This window comes from Benincasa hispida, chromosome 4 (assembly GCF_027475165.1).
Source record: "Benincasa hispida cultivar pf3 chromosome 4, pf3_genome.v1.1, whole genome shotgun sequence".
Classification (NCBI taxonomy): domain Eukaryota; kingdom Viridiplantae; phylum Streptophyta; class Magnoliopsida; order Cucurbitales; family Cucurbitaceae; genus Benincasa; species Benincasa hispida.
The window spans coordinates 29,244,765-29,266,882 of NC_143481.1; the positions used below are offsets into that span (position 1 = coordinate 29,244,765).

Sequence of the window (22,118 nt, forward strand, 5' to 3'; positions counted from 1 at the left end):
AAAGTGCTTTTTGAAGTTCTCTATTGTTTAATTAGATTGCCAAATTTGAGCTTGAAAGTTCTGATTTTTTTTTTTTCTTTTAACACCTTAATATATTTTTAGAGGAAGCAAGCACTTTGATTAGTATTCATTCCAAAATTGCGAAAACAAAATTTCTTCACTAAAACCACTTCTATGAAAAGTTAATCAATAAACCTCCTTTAAAAAAAAAAAAAATACAATTCTAGCTAACCAAAGGTACACAAAACCTTAGACCTTTAAATGATCTAAAATACGATATAAGCTTTAGGGGACTAAACTACTACTACATCTACAATTTTTCTAAATTCTTCCTTTTTTCAGAAACAGAAGAAAACCACTATTTGGTTTCGAAACACAACCAAATGCTTTCATCTCCCCAAGAGAATCAGAATATTTTCTAACATTTCCATATGTTATGAAACAAAAAGTGGGGACTAACTTTGATTGATACATACACTATCACATCTACAAACTTAAAAAAAAAAAAAAAAAAAAAAAAAAAAAAAAAAAAAAAAAAAGGTGAAATTAATACATAACCACTTAAAATAGGCCAATAGTTCACTGTAAATCGGCCTCCAATTGGAACGACATTGAGGTTTGAGTGGTCGGAGGAGTGAGGCCAGAAGTCAATAACGGCTGGGCGTCCTAGCCCTTGATTTGGGCTCCTTGGACCTGTCTTTAAGAGAACTGATTTTTTCTAGCATAACCAAAACTTCTTCCATGGACGGCCGCTTTCTGGGGTCCGATTCCAAGCATTTTAGTATGAGTTCCGCTGTGGCCCAGGCTCCTTTGGGCGAGTAGTCGTCCCCGAGCCTTGGGTCTACCAGTTTCTTTATCTTCTTCTTGCTGCTCAGTGATGGCTCCGCCCACCCCACCAAGTTGTGTGACCCACTCGGCCGGTTTGGGTCCACTGCCCGTAGTCCGGTCAGCAGCTCCAACAGAACCACGCCGAACCCGTACACGTCACTTTTTATATACAAATGTCCTGTTTCATTGTAGTCACTCCAATATATGAGAATGTTTCATCTTTTTTTTTTGCTATCTTAACAATAATAATTAAAAGTAGAAAATACTATAAAGTTTTTTTATAATACAAATGGAAGGTGAGATTGAACCGTGGACCTCTTGATTTTCATTACATATAGATACCAGTTGAACTTAACTCTTGTTAGCAAAATATTATAAAGTTGGCTTCAAATAATTAGGATGAGATTAGAAGCTCCCTCAACTAAACCCATATGGAAGGAGTTTATAACTTATTAGAGTGGCTCTTAGTATTTTCAAAATGTATTTTTTTCTAAAGAAAATAAAATGGGTTTCGGACCTATATTTTTGTTCACATTAATATGTGAATTGGTTGTTTTAATTAATCTAAAACTCCAATTATTAGAAAGGTAAGGAATGACTTGACTAACGTATCTATGTTCACATTAATAGTATTTTTTAGCAGTCGCATAAAATATCAAAATAAATTAAATTTAGGGAACAAATATTCTTTAAACTTAAGGATATTTTTCAATGTTCTCATACTAAGAAAATTTTTATGCAAACCATTGAAATTTGAAATGGTTTGTTTTAAAAGAAAAGGAACCTTGGATTTTTTTTTTTTTTTTTAATTAAGATTGACAACTAATAGGTAAGAATTGAAGTTTTTATAGCGCAATTTTAACTATATAAAAGATTTAAATCATGGTTACCATTTATTTTGGTATAATGACATATTTACAACATCATTCACAAAATCAATTTATGTGAATAATGATGTCACATATGTCTTACATTTGTTTCCATTGTGATGTCAATTTCTATCTATTATTTTTATAGAAAACTCATGAACAATTTAAACATTAGGAGATAAATATTTTTTTAAGAGATATAATAGAAACTTACCCTAAACTTATTAAGAGAAGTAAAGCGTTTGGGGACATTAGAATTGAGATTAAACAAAAATAATAAGAAAAGGAAAAAAAAATACCTTTATCTAGATTTTGGATCTAATTTCTATTTGGTTCTTAAGTTTTAAATATTACAAATTTAATTTTTAAATTTTGAACTTAGTTTCAATTTAATCCTTAGGTTTTAAAATGTTACACTTTTACTTTTTAGATTTGAGTTTTGTATTAATTTGGTCATTAGGTTATAAGATGCATATTTTTAACCTTGATTTTTCACTAAAGCTCACTTTTCGTCTTTTATGTTAATGTCTATTGATTAATTTAAATTATTTTAAATTGATTGATAGACATTAATGCCAATGACTGAAAAATGAGTATATAATGAAAAATCAAGATTAAAAGTAGAAATCTACTTATGAATTAAATTAAAGCAAAACTCAAATCTGAAAAGTAAAACTACACCATTTTAATATCTAGAGATAAAATTAAAATTAAATTAAAAAAATTAAAATGTTAAATACGTAATATTTTAAATCTTAAAAACAAAATAGAATCTAAAACATAGGGACTAAAAACAAATATTTTGGAGGAAAAGTGAGAGAAGGTTATAATACCAGTTGCAATGTACTCAGGGGCAGCATAGCCGTAGGTGCCAACTGGATTTGTGCTGACGTGGGAGTTACCATTGGATGGGCCCAGTTTCGCAAGCCCAAAATCTGACAACTTTGGGTTAAACTTCTGTAAATTACATTTAAACAAAACAAATTTAATATAATAATTTCATTATTTTTTTTTTAATTTTTTAGTTTTAAAAAATTAAGTCTATTTTATTATTTTTTTTAGTTTTCAAAATTTGTCTTTGATTTTTAAATCATTGATAAAAAAAATAAATAAACGGAACCTTAATAATCAAATTCATTACACAAATTTGTGAATGTACTTGGGAAATAAATAAATAAATAATTAATTACCCCATCCAACAGAATATTGGAGGCTTTAAAATCACGGTAAATCACGCTCTTCTCCGACGTGTGAAGAAACGTCAAACCACGTGCTGCCCCTGTAGCTATTTTAATTCGTGTTTCCCATGATAGAGGCTCTACACCTTCTACAAAATATTCATAATTCAAATATTTTGTTTAATTCCATCGCAATATATACAAAATTCAACTTTTTTTTTAAAGAAAAAAAAAGAAAAGAAAACAAATAAAATTCTTACTTACTTCGGAACAAGTGGTTTTCCAAACTACCCCTTTGCATGTACTCATAAACAAGAAGAAATTGCTTTTCTTCCCAACAATATCCGACCAATTTCACCACATTTGGATGGCTAAATTTCCCCAAAAATTCCACTTCCGCCTGTTTAAAATAATTAATCAACAATTATATTTCTTAATTTTTTTTAAAAAAGGTACAGAAATAAATAAATAAATAATAATAATAATAATAATAATAACCCATCTCCGTTTTCCTTTTCCTCACATAGATGTCTATTTTTTCCATAGAGTTGGGTCCCATTAGACTCAGTCTCTAACTGGGAAGGAAAAACTTCCCACAAGATAATGAATACCGGGACTGGAAATATGTATTTATAAATATGTTTGAACCATTTTAATTGATAATTAAATCATTTAATATGAAGCTTTTTTTAATTTAATTTAAAAGAATGTTTGGTTCAAAGACTTGAAGCAGAACTAAACTCCTTTTGGCCTAAAGAATTGGCGACTAAAAAACATAAAATAACGTTTTAAAAAATAAAACTATCAAATGACAGTATTTTATCAGATTATATTTGAGATGTATCAAAATATTTTGGTACAGAGAGCATCCAAGTTTTTCTGGCACTCCAATTATGGAAAAATTAAACTAAAGGAGATGGACCAATGAAGATCTGTATCCCCAAACCCAAAATATAATAATTAAATAAAAAATTAATTCATACATCAAATTTCTTAAACTCCACACAAAATCCAAAAAGATAAAAAAGAAAAAAAAAGGTTTGAACTTTGAGTGTGAAAAGGAAGAAAATAATAATAATAATAGAAAGAAAGATGGTGTGGAGAGAAGAAAAGTGTGAGCTGGAAATGAAATGACCTTCCATTCGCGTAGACCCTGAGAGCTGTCGGGGTTTGACTTTTTAACGGCAACGGGAATTCCGACGCCGACCTTGGACGACGGCGCGTAAGTAACCTCGTCCACCCATCCTTTAAAAACCCTTCCAAATCCGCCCTCTCCCAGAACCGTGTCGGGTCGGAAATTCTTGGTGGCCGTCTTGAGCTCCGACAGACTATAAACCTTGAGATTCTGTGGCGTGGTGGTGGAACTGTGGCGATGGGAAGTCACTGCAGGAAGTTTGAATTAATTTCATGGATCAGTTGTGATAAAATAGATCTCAATTAATTAATTAAATAAATCTAAAAAAGAAGGAAAATAGACCTGGGGAGGGAGGTTTAGTAGGAGGAGGGGTGTGGGCATCGACTGGAGTGCCGCAGAGGTTGCCCATGGAGAGACTCTCTTTGTTCAGTAGAGAGATGAGCAGAGAAAGGAGATGATGTTTTTTTGGGGGTTAAGTAAAAAGATATATGATGGCTTTTTTGGTTTCGAGTATTATTGTAAAGAAGTTACCAACGCAATTCTTGGAAGGACCCACGAAATTATATGCAGTGACAAGTTTTGGAGTTTGACTTGTTCTACTTAGTGTGAATATGATGCCTTGTTGCCTTCACTCGGCCTTGGTTTGGGTTTGTTCAAGAAATCAAGTCCCACACTCACATGTGCCTCTCGTTTTTAGAAAAACAACTTTGGGTCCACCTATTGTGTAATCCAATCTATACTCGATCAAATTCTTTTAGGTCTGATTTTTTTTAACTAGGTATAGAAAAAGATATAACTTAGATTACACACGACCATTATCCATAATTTTTTCTTTCAACATATTCAAATAAGAGTAATATTTAGGTGAAACCTACACTCATGTTCTCCCTACCTCTCTACGCACAAAAGTAAATTTTTAATAATTTTTTTAAAAGAAATGATTTGCCACATGTCGATTTTTAGGGCTAACAAGAAGAATGATAGATTTTAAATTTTCATTTCTAAATTAACAATCAAAGTTTCATTTGTAAAAATAGAAAAACGAATTAAAAATAAAAAATTACCGATTTACCCCTGCAACTGAGTGTGACTGTGCTTGATATGTGCTATGCTCGATGCTCAAAGACAGAATGCACACATAGTGGGAGGTCAACGGCGCTACCTTGGAGTGCAGCTGTACTCTAGATTTTGACGAAGAAGCATCGACGCGCGACCATTTAGAGGAGTGCATCGATGAGCGTTACAACGCTCGAGGTTGGCGTTGCGGCAACAACTTAGAGCATAGCTGCGCTACGCCTATTTCTATAAGTAATCTTCTCATTCTTTTATGGCTTTTCATGCTGATTTTAAAGGAGGGCGAAGTGAAGCCTTGTTTTCTTCTTCTTTCTTTAATTGATCTTTTTAGCATCATGAGGTTAGATTTTAACGTTCTTTTGGGTTGTGAATAACGGATTGGATCCTTTCTCCTTGCTTCATCTATGAATCAATGAGATAATTTTCTATTTGTTTTTGGGAGCAAGGACCCTTTGTAATTTTCTTGAGAATTTTGTTGTTTGGGATGAATGCATTATGATTTTATGTTTTCTTTGAATTCGTTTTAATTTTAATATACATATTTGTGTTGTTGACTGTTCACTCTAAGCACGTATTCCCTTGCTAATCAATTCATAGCTATGTCATGTTCGCACTCAAATGTCTAGCTAAAATCACTTAAGTAGCAAATAGTTAATTGTGCATTTGATAGCTATTCGAAGAATCCATGAATGGATAGGTTCAAAGATAAATTTTGGTTATCCAATTAGTTAATCAACACAATAGAATCCTAAGGCCTAATGTGCATGTTTTTATTTCTATATGGATGCTTTCGAACCCAGTAGATTTTAGGGCATGTAGTTTAGTTAGGGTGTAGCTTTCCAACCTAGTAATTTTTTAACAGAAATGATTTGCCACATATCAATTTTTAGGACTAACAAGAGGAATAACAAATTTTTACTTTTCATTTCTAAAAATAGCAATCAAAGTTTCATTTGTAAAAGTAGAAAAACGAATTAAAAATAAAAAATTAACGAATTTATAAAAGTCTAAACTATCTCGACCATACGAATGAAATTGCAATGATTTATTAAGAAATATTCATAATTACACTGCAATTAAAATAGATATATAGAGGTTATCAGTGTATATCTTGGCCAGGCTCTAAGCACCGCACAGACCTCTTCTCCAACCAACTCACTACCATTTTCTTCTCCAAAATCAGCTCCTCCAACAACAGTGACGACACCCCGACTTCATTTCTATCTTCATCCCTTGCACTGTTGAGCGTGCTCTGATGGTGAGGTTGAGGATCCATTGTCTTATAAAAAGGCAATGATGGATGTTGACAGAGATGAATGGATCTCGAAATGGAGTGTTGCACTTCAATTTAATTTGGGATCTTGTAGATCAACCTGATGGGGTTAAATCTATAGGTTGTAAATGGATCTACAAGAGAAAACGGGATGTTGATGTGAAGGTACAAACCTTCAAGACTATATTAGTGGCAAAGGGTTATACCCAGGTAGAGGGAGTCGACTATGAGGAGACTTTCTCGCCTATTTTCATGCTATCCATTGCCTCATATTATGACTATGAGATATGGCAAATGGATATCAAGATTACTTTTCTGAATTGCAATCTTGAGGAGACCATTTATATGGTGCAGCCCGAGGGATTCATAGTCCAAGGTCAAGAGCAAAATGTTTGAAAGCTGAATCGGTCCATTTATGAACTGAAATAGGCATCTCGACCTTAGAATATAAAGTTTGATACTGCGATCAAATCTTATGGCTTTGATTATAACGTTGATAAGCCTTGTGTATACAAGAAGATTATCAACAACTTAGTAGTTTTCCTAGTGTTATATGTAGATGATATCTTACTCATTAGGAAGGATGTAAGCTTACTGACTGCAGTTAAGAACTGACTAGCGACCTAATTTCAAATGAAAGATTTAGGAGAGGCTTAGTTTGTTCTTGGTATTCAGATCTCTCAGGATCGTAAGAACAAAATGCTAGCACTATCTCAGGCATCGTATATTGAAAGATGTTGATCAAATAGTCGATGCAGAACTCCAAGAAGGGCTTATTGCCTTTCAGGCATGGAGTGACTTTATCTAAGGAACAATGTCCTAAGACATCTCAAGAGGTTAAGAAATGAGATAGGTCTCCTATACATCTGCTTTGGGCAGTTAATGTATGCGATGTTATGTACTAGACCTGACATCTGCTATGCAGTAGAGATAGTCAGTCGATATCAGTCTAATCCAGGATATGATCACTGGAAAACCGCCAAGAACATACTTAAGTATCTACGAAGAATGAGGGACTACATGCTTGTGTATAGTTATAAGGATTTGATCCTTATTAGATACACGGACTCTGATTTTCAGACTAATACGGATTCTCGAAAATCCACTTCAGGATCAATGTTCACTCTTAACAGAGGAGTTGTAGTATAGCTAAGCTGAAGGAACTCTTATTCAAGAGAACCAGTGAGCGGAAGCAAGATCTTTCCAAGCCCATTGTGAAAGAATTAAACCCATTCACAAACATACAGAATAATTATGCATCTCTAACAAAATTACAACATTCTTAAGTAATCAAATACAAAAGGGAATGAAAGACATACCTTTGAAGAACACTTATTCTTTCAATCTCTCGCTCACGTGAAGAATTGGATAGCAACCTCTCATTATCGTTCAGATCGCCTACCCAATTGTTTAGTAATCACGAACAATCTTCTCCTTGAACAAGCACCCTTCGACACTACCACTCGGCAATCTTGGTATTCTCAAAGTGAAAATCCAGGAAGTGTGAGATCTATGTGAATTTGGTAGAGGGATGGAGGAAGGAAACGATCGAACTACACGATCAAGTAAGTGGGAGAAGGTACTGTCTATCGCATAGATTGAGAATGCTTGATCCTTTAGTAAATTTCGCTAGTATACTATTGTTTAGTAAATCACATTGGATCGTTTACACGATCGTTTAGTAAAAGTCGCTTTACATGATGGTTTAGTCTCTCGTTTGAAGACTATCATGTAGTCTCTCGTGAGCAAAACGATTAGTAAAACACTAATTGAAGTGATCTCTTGACAAAATGAAAACACTTTTCATTTTATCACCACCTTCACGGTTAATGGAGAAAATAACCAATCACAATTATCATATAATTGTTTAATTATAAATAAATATAATAACCAACTTATCATATTATATTTATAACCTATAGTTTTAATATTACATCATATGTAATATTTAAACCATAGTTCTTTTCTCCTTTATTTAATATAAATCACATTTATATCAATTCCTCCAATTAATGTATCTCATACATCATATCAATTATACCACATATAATTGAACCAATTCAATTATATCATATATAATCAAATTTACCCTTATTAATTTGAACACTTCAAACTAACCCAAAAACTGATTCTCAACTTGAATCCATTGAGTTACCAAGGGGACCTTATGGACCTGTAGCTTGAAGCTCCAACGATACGTGAATAACTGGCTAAACTCTTTACTAACGAAATCCACCATCTGTTAACTGTTGAACAATCCACTAAAGACTGACAGCTACATTCTTCTCACTACAGATATATTTTTGTGTCCATTGGATATAACCAATCAATAATACGATAACCCTTCACATATCGCTCGTAAGTACAGTTGGGCCAATTTACCATTTTATCGATAGTTATATCTAACTCTTTAAGTACCATTGATTCCTCTAATGAACAATACATCATAGTCCTACTATGAATGAACACCTTTCAGGCCATGAGAAAGTGTATGGTGTCACATCGTTGAAGCCCCAGAATCAATCCTTAATGGAGCAATCTATCTACTTACCCGTACTTCGGGGAAGGAGTGAATTTCATCTTGTGTAACTGAGTTCCCAACTCCCCAATCTGACGAATCCCCAAAGTGGTAGATTTGAGTCGGCAATCTGGCTACTCGCACCCATGCAAATCAAAGAACCACCCTCATAGGCAAGAGTTCCCAACTCACTCAGGATTAAGGTCATGTTACTTATGGTCATCCTAGTGAAATGAAAGTCTCTGTCATGAACGATGTTATATAACGAGACTAAACATTTCGTGGTCTGGTCTTATACAAACTTCTTTGTATAGGACACCCCACTCATATGTCTCCACATGAATAATCAAGATCAGACCATTTGTAGCACTTTACAATACTTGTAACATCTACAAAGCGGGCTGTATCCGTAGTGTCACCAGGATAAGGTTTCCCTCCTTTATCCATATACTACAGACCATTTAGGTTATCACTTAAAGTATGATCCACTTGTATATCTCCACATACATGCTTAAGTCACAACGATAACCAGGGATCTTAGTTTATTGGTTTGTGGTTAATGCAACTAAAATATCTCATATTTCATAGACAATAGTGAAGAAAATATCTCATATTATTACATCACAAGCGTTTGTTCGTACATGTGTTTACAAATTATAAGACCCTGCGAGATTTAGGGCATCAACCCCAACAGAAGCACCAAGCAGGGTGCATCGCGGACTCTACCATGGAGGCCGAGTATATAGCAAGTTGTGAAGTTGCTAAGGAGGCCATTTGGCTCAGGAAATTCCTGACTGATCTGAAAGTTGTTACAGACATGTCAAAGCCCATCACACTTTATTGTTATAATAGTGGTGTTGTGGCTAATTCCCGTAAGCCTTGTAGTCATAAGCGCGACAAGCATATTGAGCGGAAATACCATCTCATCCGCGAGATTGTGCATCGAGGGGACGGCATTGTCACGAAGATAGCTTCGAAGCACAATGTTGTTGATCCATTTATGAAGGCCCTCACGACTACAGTGTTTGAGGGTCACTTGCAAAGTACGGGTTTATGGGACAGACCACGGCTGAAATAGGGCAAATGGGAGATCTTGTATTGGGCGTATTATACCCTAGTTTATTGTTTTGTGTACCTCACTAGCTTTAGGACAAGTGGGAGATTGTTGGGGTTGATGCCTAAATCTCTTAGGGTCTTGTAGTTTGTAAACCTTGTATGAACAAACATTTATGTGATTAATAATATTTAATATTTTGTTCACTCTGTTTATGAAATATTTGATATTTTAGTTGTATTAACCACAAACTAATAAACTAATATCCAAGGTTATCATTGTTACTTAAACATGTATATGGAGATATACAGGTGGATCATGTTTAAATGATAACCTAAATGGTCTGTAGTATATGGATAAGGCTGGATACCTTATCCTGGTGATACTACGAGAATGGCGCGCTTTGTAGGTGTTACAAATGTTGTAAAGTGTTACAAATGATCTGATCCTGATCATTCATGTATTAGACATGAGAGCGGGGATATTCTATACAAAGAAGTTTGTATAAGATCGGATCATGAAATTTTTAGTGTCGTCATATAACGCCATCCATAATTGAGACTTTCATTTCACTAGGATGACCATAAGTAACAAAACCTTAATCCTGAGTGAGTTGTGAACTCCTACCTATGAGGATGGTCCTTTGATTTGCATGGGTGAGAGTGACCAAATTGCCGACTCAACAAGCCTACTATTTTGGGGATTCGTCTAATCAGGGAGCTGGTGTTGGGTTTTATGTCCTAAAAACTCGCAGTTTGTAAAATGATAAATATTTTCTATTATCAATATACTTGTTATTGATCTCATAAATTGTATGAAAGTCTAAATCCAATAAACTAAGACCCATGACTATTGTATGAATACTTGAATTTTATATAGAGACATAAGAGTGGATCGGGATCAAGTAAATAGTCAAATGATATATGGTACATGAATGAGGTTGGGTACCTTATTCTAGTAACACCATTGGATGCGGCCTACTCTGTAGTTGTTACAAAGAGTTGTAAAGTGCTACATACGATGTGATCCTAATTCGTACATGTTATGACATAAGAAGTGGGGGCGTTCTATGCAATGAGTTTGCATAAGATTCGGACCAAGAAATAAGTCACTCTTACTTTATAACACTGTTTATTGTTTAAGACTAACTATTTCACCTAGATGACCTAGGTAACTCGGTCTTAATCCTAAGCTAACTATGAACTTCTGTTTATTCGGGATTGCCCTTAGATTTACATAGTTGAGGGTTGGCTCAATAGCGCCGGCTCAATAAGACTCCCATTTTAGGGGTAAGACTGGATAGATAGCTGGGGACATAGGGTACAAGACAGAGTTCACACCTACCCAATTTAGGAATAGGAGAAAGGTTATTCTCTCAAGTATTGAATCTAGGTCTTGAACAAGGGGTCCCACCCTCTCACTGGGCTGAGAGAGTTTGGTTTGGTGGTTGGATCACAAATCAGTTGTTCATTAGATGATCAGTAGGGACTTGAGGAATAAGACGTAATCCGAGGGGTAAAACAGATATTTGACCTAACTGTTATTACGAACAACCTGTGAAGGGTCGACTTGCTGATTATGGTTAAATCATGTGGACATAATATATCTACAGTGAGGGGAGTGCAACTATGGGCTTTAGTGGAATGACCCACTAGTTAACGAATGGAGATTAATTTGGTCTAATGAGTTTAGCTAATTAATCTTGGATCGTTGGAGCCCATGATCTGTAGGTCTGCGAGGTCCTCCTACTAGCTCATAACGGACTACCTCTAGAATAATGTGATAAGTTAATTTGAAACGTTCAAATTAGAATTAAGGGAATTTGTAATATAATTATGTTTAATTTTAGAATTAAACGGAATAAGAGAATTTATATATTTAAATATGATTTAAATATATAAAGATGGATATGTGTTAAAATTAATTTAATATTTGATATCAAATTAATTAATTTTTATTTAATAATTAATTTATTAAATTAATTCATTTTTCATTTTTAAAATCAAATAGATTTTTTAAAACAAAATTTGATTTTTAGATAAAATTGAAAAAGGAAAAGAAAACTAAAACACAAAATGGAAAAAATGGGTTTTTCCATTATCTATCTTTGAAGTAGCTCACACATTAAGCAACCATTTGCCTTGTCTTCTCCAAACATGAGTTGCAACTCATGCAACTCTTCTCTTTACATGTTGATCTGCAATATAATGAGAAGATTGGAGTGAAAATCGGACATGCAATCTACAGAATTTTGAGAGAAAATTCAGTTTGAAGAAAGGTTCTTCAACAAAGGTCGCTGCAGTGAGCTTTTCTCTTTCATCCCTTGATTCAAGCTTGTTTTGAGTCCCACAACTCAATCTAGAGCACCAAGAGAATAGTGGGGAAGATCTTGAGATGGTCTACAACAAGATTTGGAGAAGATTGCAGCTGGAGAAGGAGCTTTGAAGAAGTTCTACAAGAGGTATGTCTTGAAACCCATTTTTTCTGCAAAAGCATGCTTTATATTATGCCAAAATTAGTGAATTTGAGTGTTTAGATGATCCTTGTACTTCCCTGCAATTAATACAATCCTACAGCTGAGAACTCAGTTATACAATATGGAATTTACTCCTTCCCCGAAGTAGGGGTAAGTAGATATATTGCTCCCTAAGGGCTAATTTCGGGTCTTGAACAATGTGGCGTCACATCCTCTCTTGGCCCGAGAGGAGTTAGTCATAGTGGGACTATGATCTATTGTTCATTAGAGGATTCAATGTTACTTAAGGAGTTAGATGTAACTACAAGAGAAAAACGGTAATTTGGCCCAGCTGTACTTACAAGTAATTTTTTATGGGTCATCGTATTGTTTATTGGTTATATCCAATGGACACAGAAATATATCTGTAGTGCAAAGAGTGCAGCCGTCGGACTTTAGTGGGGTGCCCGACAATTAACGGATGGTGGATAATGTGATTAAAGAGTTTAATCAATTATTCACGTATCATTGTAGCTTCAAGCTACAGGTCCATAAGGTCCCCTACCTAGCTTAATGGATTTAGTTGAGAATCAATTTTTGGTTAATTTGAAATGTTCAAATTAATAAGAGGAAATTTAATTATATATGATATAATTAAAGTAATTCAATTATATATGATATAATTGATATAATATATATGATACATTATTGATTAATTGGAGGAATAAATATTTGAATATGATAAATAAGATTAATAGTTGTAAATTTAATATAAATATGATTTATATTAAATTCCATAAAATAGAGAAAAAGAACTATGGTTTATATATTGTATATGATACAATATTAAAACTATAGGTTATAATATAATATGATAAGTTGGTTATCATATTTATTTATAATTATTAATTATTTGATAATTAAACCTTTTTTCTCTCTAAGCACCCTTAGTGGGAAATTTTCAGTTTTATGGCAAAATGGAATTAAATAAAATTTGATTTTATTATTCATCAGTTAAGTGTTACACGATTTGAGAGACTATACAATCGAGTAAGAATGTCTATGCGATAAACTTGATCGCCTACACGATAACTTTGTTCATTCCTCGATCGTCTTCCTCCTCCAAACAACAAACTCTCCTTTAACCAAAATTAGTCAGAGCCCACCACTCCTGGATTCTTACACTGAGAATACCAAGGTCACTAAATGGTAGTGTCCCTTTTTTTGTTCGAGTTTGCTTTGCTGCTTGCTACTGTTCGAGGGAGTTCGTGTTGTTCGACGTTCGTGAATGCTCGTGGGATTTACTTGAAGAATAGTTCCTCAAAAGTATAATCCCTAAACTCTTGTTTATTTATTCAAAAGCATGTTGTAATTTAACTTTTATGCATAATCTGTATGTATTACTGTAAAGATATACGTTCAATCGAAATGGGATTTGGACAATCCGCTTCCGCTCAAAGGTTCTTTGTTACAAGAGTTCCTTCATGCTCAAAGACAGAATGCATGCATAGCGGGAGGTCAGTGGCGCTACCTTGGAGTGCAACTACACTCTAGATTTTGACGGAGAAGCATTGACGCACGACCATTTAGAGGAGTGCATCGCTGAGTGTCACAGCGCTTGAGGTTGGCGTTGCGACAACAACCTAGAGCACAACTGCGCTACGCCTATTTCTTTAAGTAATCTCCTCTTTCTTTTATGGCTTTTCATGTTGATTTTGATGGAGGTTGAAGTGATGCCTTGTTTTCTTCTTCTTCTTCCTTTAATTTATCTTTTTAGCATCATGAGGTTAGATTTTAACTTTCTTTTGGGTTATGAACAATGGATTGAATCTTTTTTCCTTGTTTCATCTATGAATCAATAAGGTAATTTTCTATTTGGTTTTGGGAGCAAGAACCCTTTGTAATTTTCTTGAGAATTTTGTTGTTTGGGATGAATGCATTATGATTTTATGTTTTCTTTGAATTCGTTTTAATTTTGATATGCATGTTTGTGTTGTTGATTGTTCACTCTAAGCATGTAATCCCTTGCTAATCAATTCGTAGCTATGTCATGTTCGCACTCGAATGTCTAGCTAAAATCACGTAAGTAGAAAATAGTTAATTGTGCATTTGATAGCTATTCATAGAATGCATGAATTGATAGGTTCAAAGATAAATTTTGGTTAGCAAATAGTTAATTGTGCATTTGATAGCTATTCGTAGAATGCATGAATTGATAGGTTCAAAAATAAATTTTGGTTATCCAATTAGTTAATCAACACAATAGAATCCTAAGGCCTATTGCCTATGTTTTTATTTCTATATGGATGCTATCGAACCCAGTAGATTTTAGGGGAATTAATTTAATTAGGGTGTGGCTTTCCAACCTGAACTAATATTTAGGACGCTTTCTTGATTCGTTCCTAATTAGTTGTTCGCCATTGCAAAAACTAGTTTGGTCGTGTCAAGCAAGTTGTTGTGCATGCATAAAATCGAATGCATGTCTCACTAATAGAATTCAATGATAGAAATTGCATAGCATCTCTCTTGCTCTAGAGGCTAGATAAATATGACCCTAGTTTACATTTGCCCTTGCACTTTAATTTTTTTGCACATTTATTCACTATCCACACCAATCCCCCCCCCCCCCCACCCCACCTCGGTTTATTGCTATAACCAGTTAATTGGCTTAATAAAACATCATCTAGTGTTTCCCTGTAGATCAACTCTGAAGAAGTATATCAGAATGTAACAGAATCAACAAGGATCAATAATCATTAAAATTCATTAATTTTGGCTATAAATGAAACATGCTCATACAATAATAAGAGGGTTTCAAGCAATACCTTTGTAGAACTTCTTTAATCTCAAAATTAGCTACAAATCTTCTCAAAATCTCGTTGTGAACCACCTCAAGATTTTCTCCACTATTCTCTTGGAGCTTTAGATTGGGTTGTGGGACTCAAGATTAGCTTGAATGAAGGAAACTTGGAGAAGAACTCACTGCACCATCCACTTGAAGAACACTTTTTTCAACTCGAATTTCTCAGCAAAAACCCAATTGATGCATGCCTCAATTCCACTTCCATCTTCCCTATTTGTTGCAAGACATTCAACTCAAATCACGTCCTCTTGATGCACTATCTCGCAGATGAGATGATACTTCCGCTCTATATGTTTTTCGCGCTTGTCAATCTTGGGCTCCCTGGAGTTTGCCACAGCATCACTATTGTCACAATAGAGAGTGATAGGCCTAGACATGTTTGGAACAACTTCCAGGTCTGTCATGAACTTCCTGAGCCAAACGGCCTCTTTAGTAACTTCACAAGCCGCTACATACTTGGCCTCCATCGTGGAGTTGGCGATGCACCCCTACTTAGTGCTTCACCACACTACTGCACATCTGTTAAAAGTGAACGACCTTGAAGTCGATTTCCGAGAATCCTTATCAGTTTGAAAGTCAGAGTTCGTGTATCTAGTAAGGATCAAATCCTTAGTTCCATACACAAGCATGTAGTCCTTCGTTCTCCGATGATACCTGAGGATGTTCTTGACTGCGGTCCAGTGACCCTATCCTGGATTAGACTGATACCTACTGACTATTCCCACAGCATAGCAGATGTCTGGTCTAGTACAAAGCACTGCATACATCAAACTATCAACAACATATGCATATGGGACCCATCTGATCTCTTCAACTTCTTGAGGCGTCTTAGGACACATTTCCTTAGACAAAGTAACTCCATGCCTGAAAGGTAGTAGGCCCTTTTTGGAGTTCTGCATCGAGTACTTGAGCAACATCTTGTCAATGTATGATGCCTGACACAACACTAGCTCTTTGTTCTTCCGATCCTAAAAGATCTGTTATCAAGAACAAACTGAGTCTCTCCCAAATATTTCATTTGGAATTGGGTCACTACCAATTCCTTAACTGTAGTTAGTAGTCCTACATCATTCCCAATTGAGTAGGATATCATCTACATGCTAAAGGATCTCTTATATAAAAGTACTTATGAGCGGAAGTGGAGCTTTCCAATTTCATTATGATAAAATTTCCACACATACATTCTAACATACAGATATGCATTGAAACACCAATTACTAGCATAATTTAAAAGATAAAATACAAAAGACCAAGAGAACGTACCCGTTGAAGACTTTCTTTAATAAACTCGGTCCAACGTGAACAAACTCCTCTTATTCCTACTCGTCCAGCAAACAATCGTGTAGCACCACCACAGTCGTCTACACGATCAGCAGCACAAGAACACAAGGAAACCGGGGACGACACCACCACTTGAAGCCCTCAATATTCTCAGAGTGAGAATCCAAAGGGTGGACTTTGATGGAATTGGTAGAGGGGAGGAAAAACAAGCAATCGTGTACTACGAACAAGCAAGTGGGAGAAAAAGGATACTATCGTATAGCCGAGTGCTTGGTCGTTTAGGTCGGGGTACACGATCGTGTAGTAATTGCTAAGCGATCATCTATCAAAAGTCAAGCGATTGTTTATGAAATCGTTGGTGATCGTTTAGGAGACGCGGGTGTGCGATTGTTTAGTAGATGGGGATATCGTATAGGCTCTCAACACTAAGCGATAGAAGCTTTTCACACCGTGAGCGATTTTTCGTATCTTTTGCAAAATGAAAACTATTTTCATTTTATTCTTTAGTTACAAGAACTAAATTGAACTTCCCACTATAGCATGAAATCGGAGAAAACTTCGGCCAATTATCTTATAATCATCCAATTAATAAAATAATGAATATAATCATATTATGTTCTTAACCTAGAGTTTGATATCATATATCTACTATAGTGTTTTCTCCTCTGCTTGATATAAATCATATTTATATCCAATTTTCTCCAAAATAATGTATCTCATACATTAGTCAATCATTTCATATATAATTAACCAGTTCAATTATATCATATATAATCGAACTCCCTCTTGTCAATTTGAACATTTCAAACTGATCCAAAAACTTATTCTTAACTTGTATCCAAGCTATCAAGGGGACCTTATAGACCTATGGCTCGAAGCTCCAACGATACGTGAATAGCTTACTAAACTCTTTAGCCACGAGATCCACCATCCGTTAACTGTCAGGCACTCCACTAAAGACCGACAACTGAACTCTTCTTACTGCAGATATATTTCTGTGTCCATCGAATATAACCAATCATGAGTACAATAACCCTTCACAGATGCTCGTAAGTACAGCTGGGCCAATTTACCGTTTTGCTCCTGTAGTTACATCCCACTCCTTAAGTACCACTGATCCCTCTAATGAACAATACAACATAGTCCAACTATGTGTGAACACCATAGAAAGTATCTGGCGCCACATCGTTCAAGCCCTGGAATCAGCCCTTAAGGGAGTTATCTATCTATTTGCTCCTGCTTTGAGGAAGGAGTGAATTTCATCTTGTGTAACTGAGTTCCCAGCTCTCAAATCAAACGAATCCCCAAAGTGGTAGGTTTGAGTCGGTGGCCTGGCCACTCTCACCTATGCAAATCAAAAGACCACCCTCAATGGCAGGAGTTTCCAACTCATTCAGGATTGAGGTCATGTTACCTATGGTCATCCTAGTGAAGTGAAGTCTCTAGCATGAACGGTGTTATATAATGAGACGTTAACACTTCGTGGTTAGGTCTTATAAAAACTCTTTATATAGGATGCCCCCGCTCGCATGTCTCCTACACAAATGATCAGGATCCGACCATCTGTGATAAGTCACAACACTTGTAACTATTCCATAAAGCGGGCTGCATCCGTAGGGTTACCAGGATAAGGTTTCCCTCCTATATTCATATACTACAGACCATTTTGGTTATCACTTAAGACATGATCCACTTGTATGTTACCACATACATGCTTAAGTTACATAAAGATAACCTGGGATTTTAGTTTATTGATTTATGGTAAAGAAGATAAAACATTCAGATGAGCATAATCAATAAGTGAAGTAAAATATCATATATTATACATAAAAAACATTCGAACAATCTGTTTACAAACTACAGGACACAAGACTTTAGGGAATCAACCCCACCACATACAACACTAGGAAAACTATTGAACCGTTAATGATTTTCTTGTAGACACAAGACTCATCAATGTTTTGGTCAAATTCGTACGATTTAATCGTAGTATCAAACCAAATGTTCCAAGATTGAGACACTTGTTTCAGCCCATAAATGGACCGATTCAGTTTGCAAACCTTTTTCTCTTTACCTTAGGCTATGATTCCTTCGGGCTACATCATATAAATGGTCTCCCCAAGATTACCATTCAAAAAGGTAATCTTGACGTCCATTTGCCAAATCTCATAATCATAAAATGTGGCAATGGACAGGAGGATGCAGATAGACTTTAACATGGCAACAACTCTTGTTAAAGTTTCAGTAGTTTCGTTGGAAAGCTCATGTAACACGATCTTACTACGTGGACTGTGCTCCCTAATATAATCCTCCTCCAGAAAGGTAGCGTTCATAGACACAAATACTCTATTTTCCATAGGATCATAAAAGTAACCCCCTCGTGTATCTTTGGGATAGCCTACAAAGAGGCACAACCTCGACCGTGGTTCCAATTCTTTGGATTAGCCTCAAGCACATGTACTGGGCAACCTCATATGCGAAAGTGATGCAAACTAGCTTTATGGCCATTCTACAGCTCCAAAGGTATTCTCATAACACTTTTGGAAGGAACATAGTTGCGTATATACACTGTAGTCTCCACTCCAAAACCCCAAAATGAGTCCGGTAAGGAAGCGTAACTCATTATTGACCGAACCATGTCCAACAAGGTTTTGTTTCTCCTTTCCACTACACCATTCTACTGAGGTGTACCTAGCGCTGAGAATTGGGAAACGATTCCATGTTCTATCAAATAGTTCTAGAACCCCGAATCCAAAAACTCTCCACCTCGATCGATCGAAGTGTCTTAATCCATCAAACCAATGCATTTACAACTTCATCCTTGAACTTTCTGAACATTTCAAAGCATTCAGACTTCCATTGCATCAAATAAACATACACATACCTATAGTAATCATCAATAAAGGTGATGAAATACTCATAGGTTCCCCTGGCTCACACATTCATCAGACCACAAAGGTCAGAATATACTAACTCTAGAGGCTCTTTGGCTCGATAACCTTGTCCAGTAAAAGTTCTTTTAGTCATCTTGCCCTCAAGACAAGATTCACACATCAGTAAAGAATTTTCCTCTAACTCGCTTAGAAGTTCTTTCTTCACCAACCTCTCAATCCTATTGAGATTGATGTGCCCTACTCAAATGTGCCAAAGTTGGGCATTTTCTTTGGAGAAACCTTTTGTCGTTTACTTTGAGTCACGACAGTTTTAAACATCTCTATGTTATGGAGGGAACTTGTTGTTAACAACCTTAGCACATACAAGTTATTTTCATGATATGCTGAATAGATTTTAACTTCATCTTTATGAATAAACATTTTATTCAATTAAAAATTTAGAGTATAATTACACTGTATCAGACACTTTACAGAAATTAAGTTCCTTTTCAACTAAGAAAGTATATAAACATCATGCAAAATGATAAATTTCTTTTGTAAAGTCAACTGGACTTCTCCCACATCCACATCTGAGATGGTGTGCCTGGTTCCTACTCGCATCGTCATTTCACCAGCCTCCAGCTGCTGCCAGGATCTAATTCCCTAAAAATAAGAACAAACATGATTAATGGCCCCAGAGTCAATAATCCAGGCAGAATCATCATTATCCACTAAACAAGTTTCCAACACCAGTAAATCATATTTACCTTGTTTTGGCTTGGCCTTCGCCTTAGCCTTGTTATTCTCCTTGATCCAGCAAGGACAATTCCTCTTCCAATGGCCATCTTGGTTATAATGGAAACACTTTCCTTTGTCTCTGGGCGCTGGTCGCCTTCTCCGCTAGGCGACAGGCTGTGGGTTAGCATGTGCCTTCCCCTTTCCTTTACCATCATTCTTCTTCTTCCACTCAGTAGTGTTAGAAGTAAAAGGTGCAGACTTAGTCCCTGAGGTCGAACCTTGATGGAACTTCTTTGATGACAAGGCAACATTTGTTCAATATAGCGTTACTAAGAAAGTGCAGGAAGCTATCCGGCAACGAATGCCGGATAATGCTAACCTGGTTGCCCTCATCGATCAGAGATCCATTCATCTCCGCCACATTGAAGTGGACCATCATATTAAGCACATGTTCTCAAACAGAGGTGCCTTCCTCTATTTTGGAGTTGAAGATGCATTTAAGAGCCTCGTGCTTGAGCTGTCTAGACAGTTGTCCGAACATTCCCTATAGGGACTCCATGATCTCATGCGCTAAGACCATAGGCTCATACTTCTTGGCCAAAACGTCATTAAGACTGGCCAAGATATAGGCTCGGGCCTTCTCGTTCATCCGTGTCCAATGCTTATAAGCCTTCCAAACATTTCGAGTGGCGTTAGGAGGTGGAATAGGAGGACACTCCTCCGTAAGGACGAACCTGAGATCATCGATGATTAATATGGTTGTGATCGTGTGTTTCCAACTAGCATAGTTTTCGCCAGTCAATTTGTCGACGCTAAGTAGCACTAATGTGGCTGTTGAAATATTTACATTGCTGAAAAACGAACAAATTTAATAAGTCTATGAAATACCACATTTTAACACTAATTTTAGTTTTAGCAAAATAGTTTCCAAGTACCCTAAGTGAAAATACTTCTTTTTCACAATGATGCCCCAGCGAGGCAGGACAAATGTCACCGGTGGGATGATCAGATGTCCTTTAACTAGGATGAGACACTCTCAACCATTAGGCAGAAACAACTCTTGTAATTGCACCTAACAGTCACCTTTCGTTTGGTCCAGAACTGTTAACCCTTAATAATTTCGTGTAAGTGTAACCCCTCATTTTCAGCCTTAGAGTCCAACCCTAATGCACCCACCATAAAGAAAAAGCAGATTAGAACAAGAGACTAAAGTGACCTTGTAACACCTCCGAAGTTTTTTTTTTTTTCAATAATGAACTTTCGAGGATGAAAGTTCTTTGAGGAGGGAAGAATGTAACACCCCACACATTTTTTAGTAATAATGTAATTTCAATAACTTTATTATTTGGAATTTCAGTAATTGTTACTAGTTGGAGGGCATTTTTGGAATTTTTGACTTCAAGTATAAGTGCGGGAATTTAATTGTTGGTATGAAATATTCAAATGGAAAATTAATGGCAGGAATTAATTTTCTTTTGAAATGGAAAGGAATTTAATAGTATAAAACGAAAAGAAATTAAATGTAATTATATTTACTTCCTTTTCTGTTTCATTATTATTATTATTTTATAAAAAAGTCAAAACCCACCCCCCTTTTCTTCCTCACATTCATGAGCTCGTCTGATGCCGCCCAAAGCCGCCGCGTCATTTTCTTCTTCATGACCTCCGTCCACCACTGCTCAAGCGTCATTCGCTTTTGCCGTCACTGGATCTATCGATTTGGGTAAGATTTCTGCCGTTTGGGTTTGTTTTCGGTTGATTCTTGAATACTCATTTACTTTTGGCATCAATTGGTTGATACCCATTGTGTTTCAACTTTGGATTCAAGTTTGTGAAGGTATTAAGGTGTTGTTCAGTGAAGTTGGAGTTTGTTTTAGCGAGTTTTGGTAAGTTCTATGTTTGATTATCCTCTTGTGGATTAATTTTGGTTGTTGAGAAATTTTGGTAAAGTCATTTGGAAGTGATTTTGGACGAAGCTA

General features: G+C 35.7%; 1 protein-coding gene across 1 annotated transcript; it reads right to left on the reverse strand.

Moving 5' to 3' along the window:
- Window positions 1-403: 403 nt before the first annotated feature.
- LOC120076658 (putative serine/threonine-protein kinase PIX13) lies at window positions 404-4,540 on the reverse strand. Its single transcript, XM_039030541.2, has 6 exons — window positions 4,353-4,540; window positions 4,011-4,258; window positions 3,140-3,275; window positions 2,888-3,024; window positions 2,531-2,654; window positions 404-1,006 (listed from the first exon to the last, which is right to left on the reverse strand). Exons 1-6 carry the CDS (start codon window positions 4,417-4,419, stop codon window positions 648-650), a joined length of 1,071 nt encoding a protein of 356 aa, XP_038886469.2. The 5' UTR covers window positions 4,420-4,540; the 3' UTR covers window positions 404-647.
- Between the last annotated feature and the right edge of the window lie 17,578 nt (window positions 4,541-22,118).

Bases quoted from the DNA above. Each gene is read 5' to 3' on its own strand.
- LOC120076658 (XM_039030541.2), bottom strand. From the start codon at position 4,419: ATGGGCAACCTCTGCGGCACTCCAGTCGATGCCCACACCCCTCCTCCT. The intron at 4,259-4,352 runs GTCTATTTTCCT...AACTTCCTGCAG, and splicing joins TACTAAACCTCCCTCCCCAG to TGACTTCCCATCGCCACAGT. The intron at 1,007-2,530 runs GTATTATAACCT...ACAATGAAACAG, and splicing joins CCCTGAGTACATTGCAACTG to GACATTTGTATATAAAAAGT.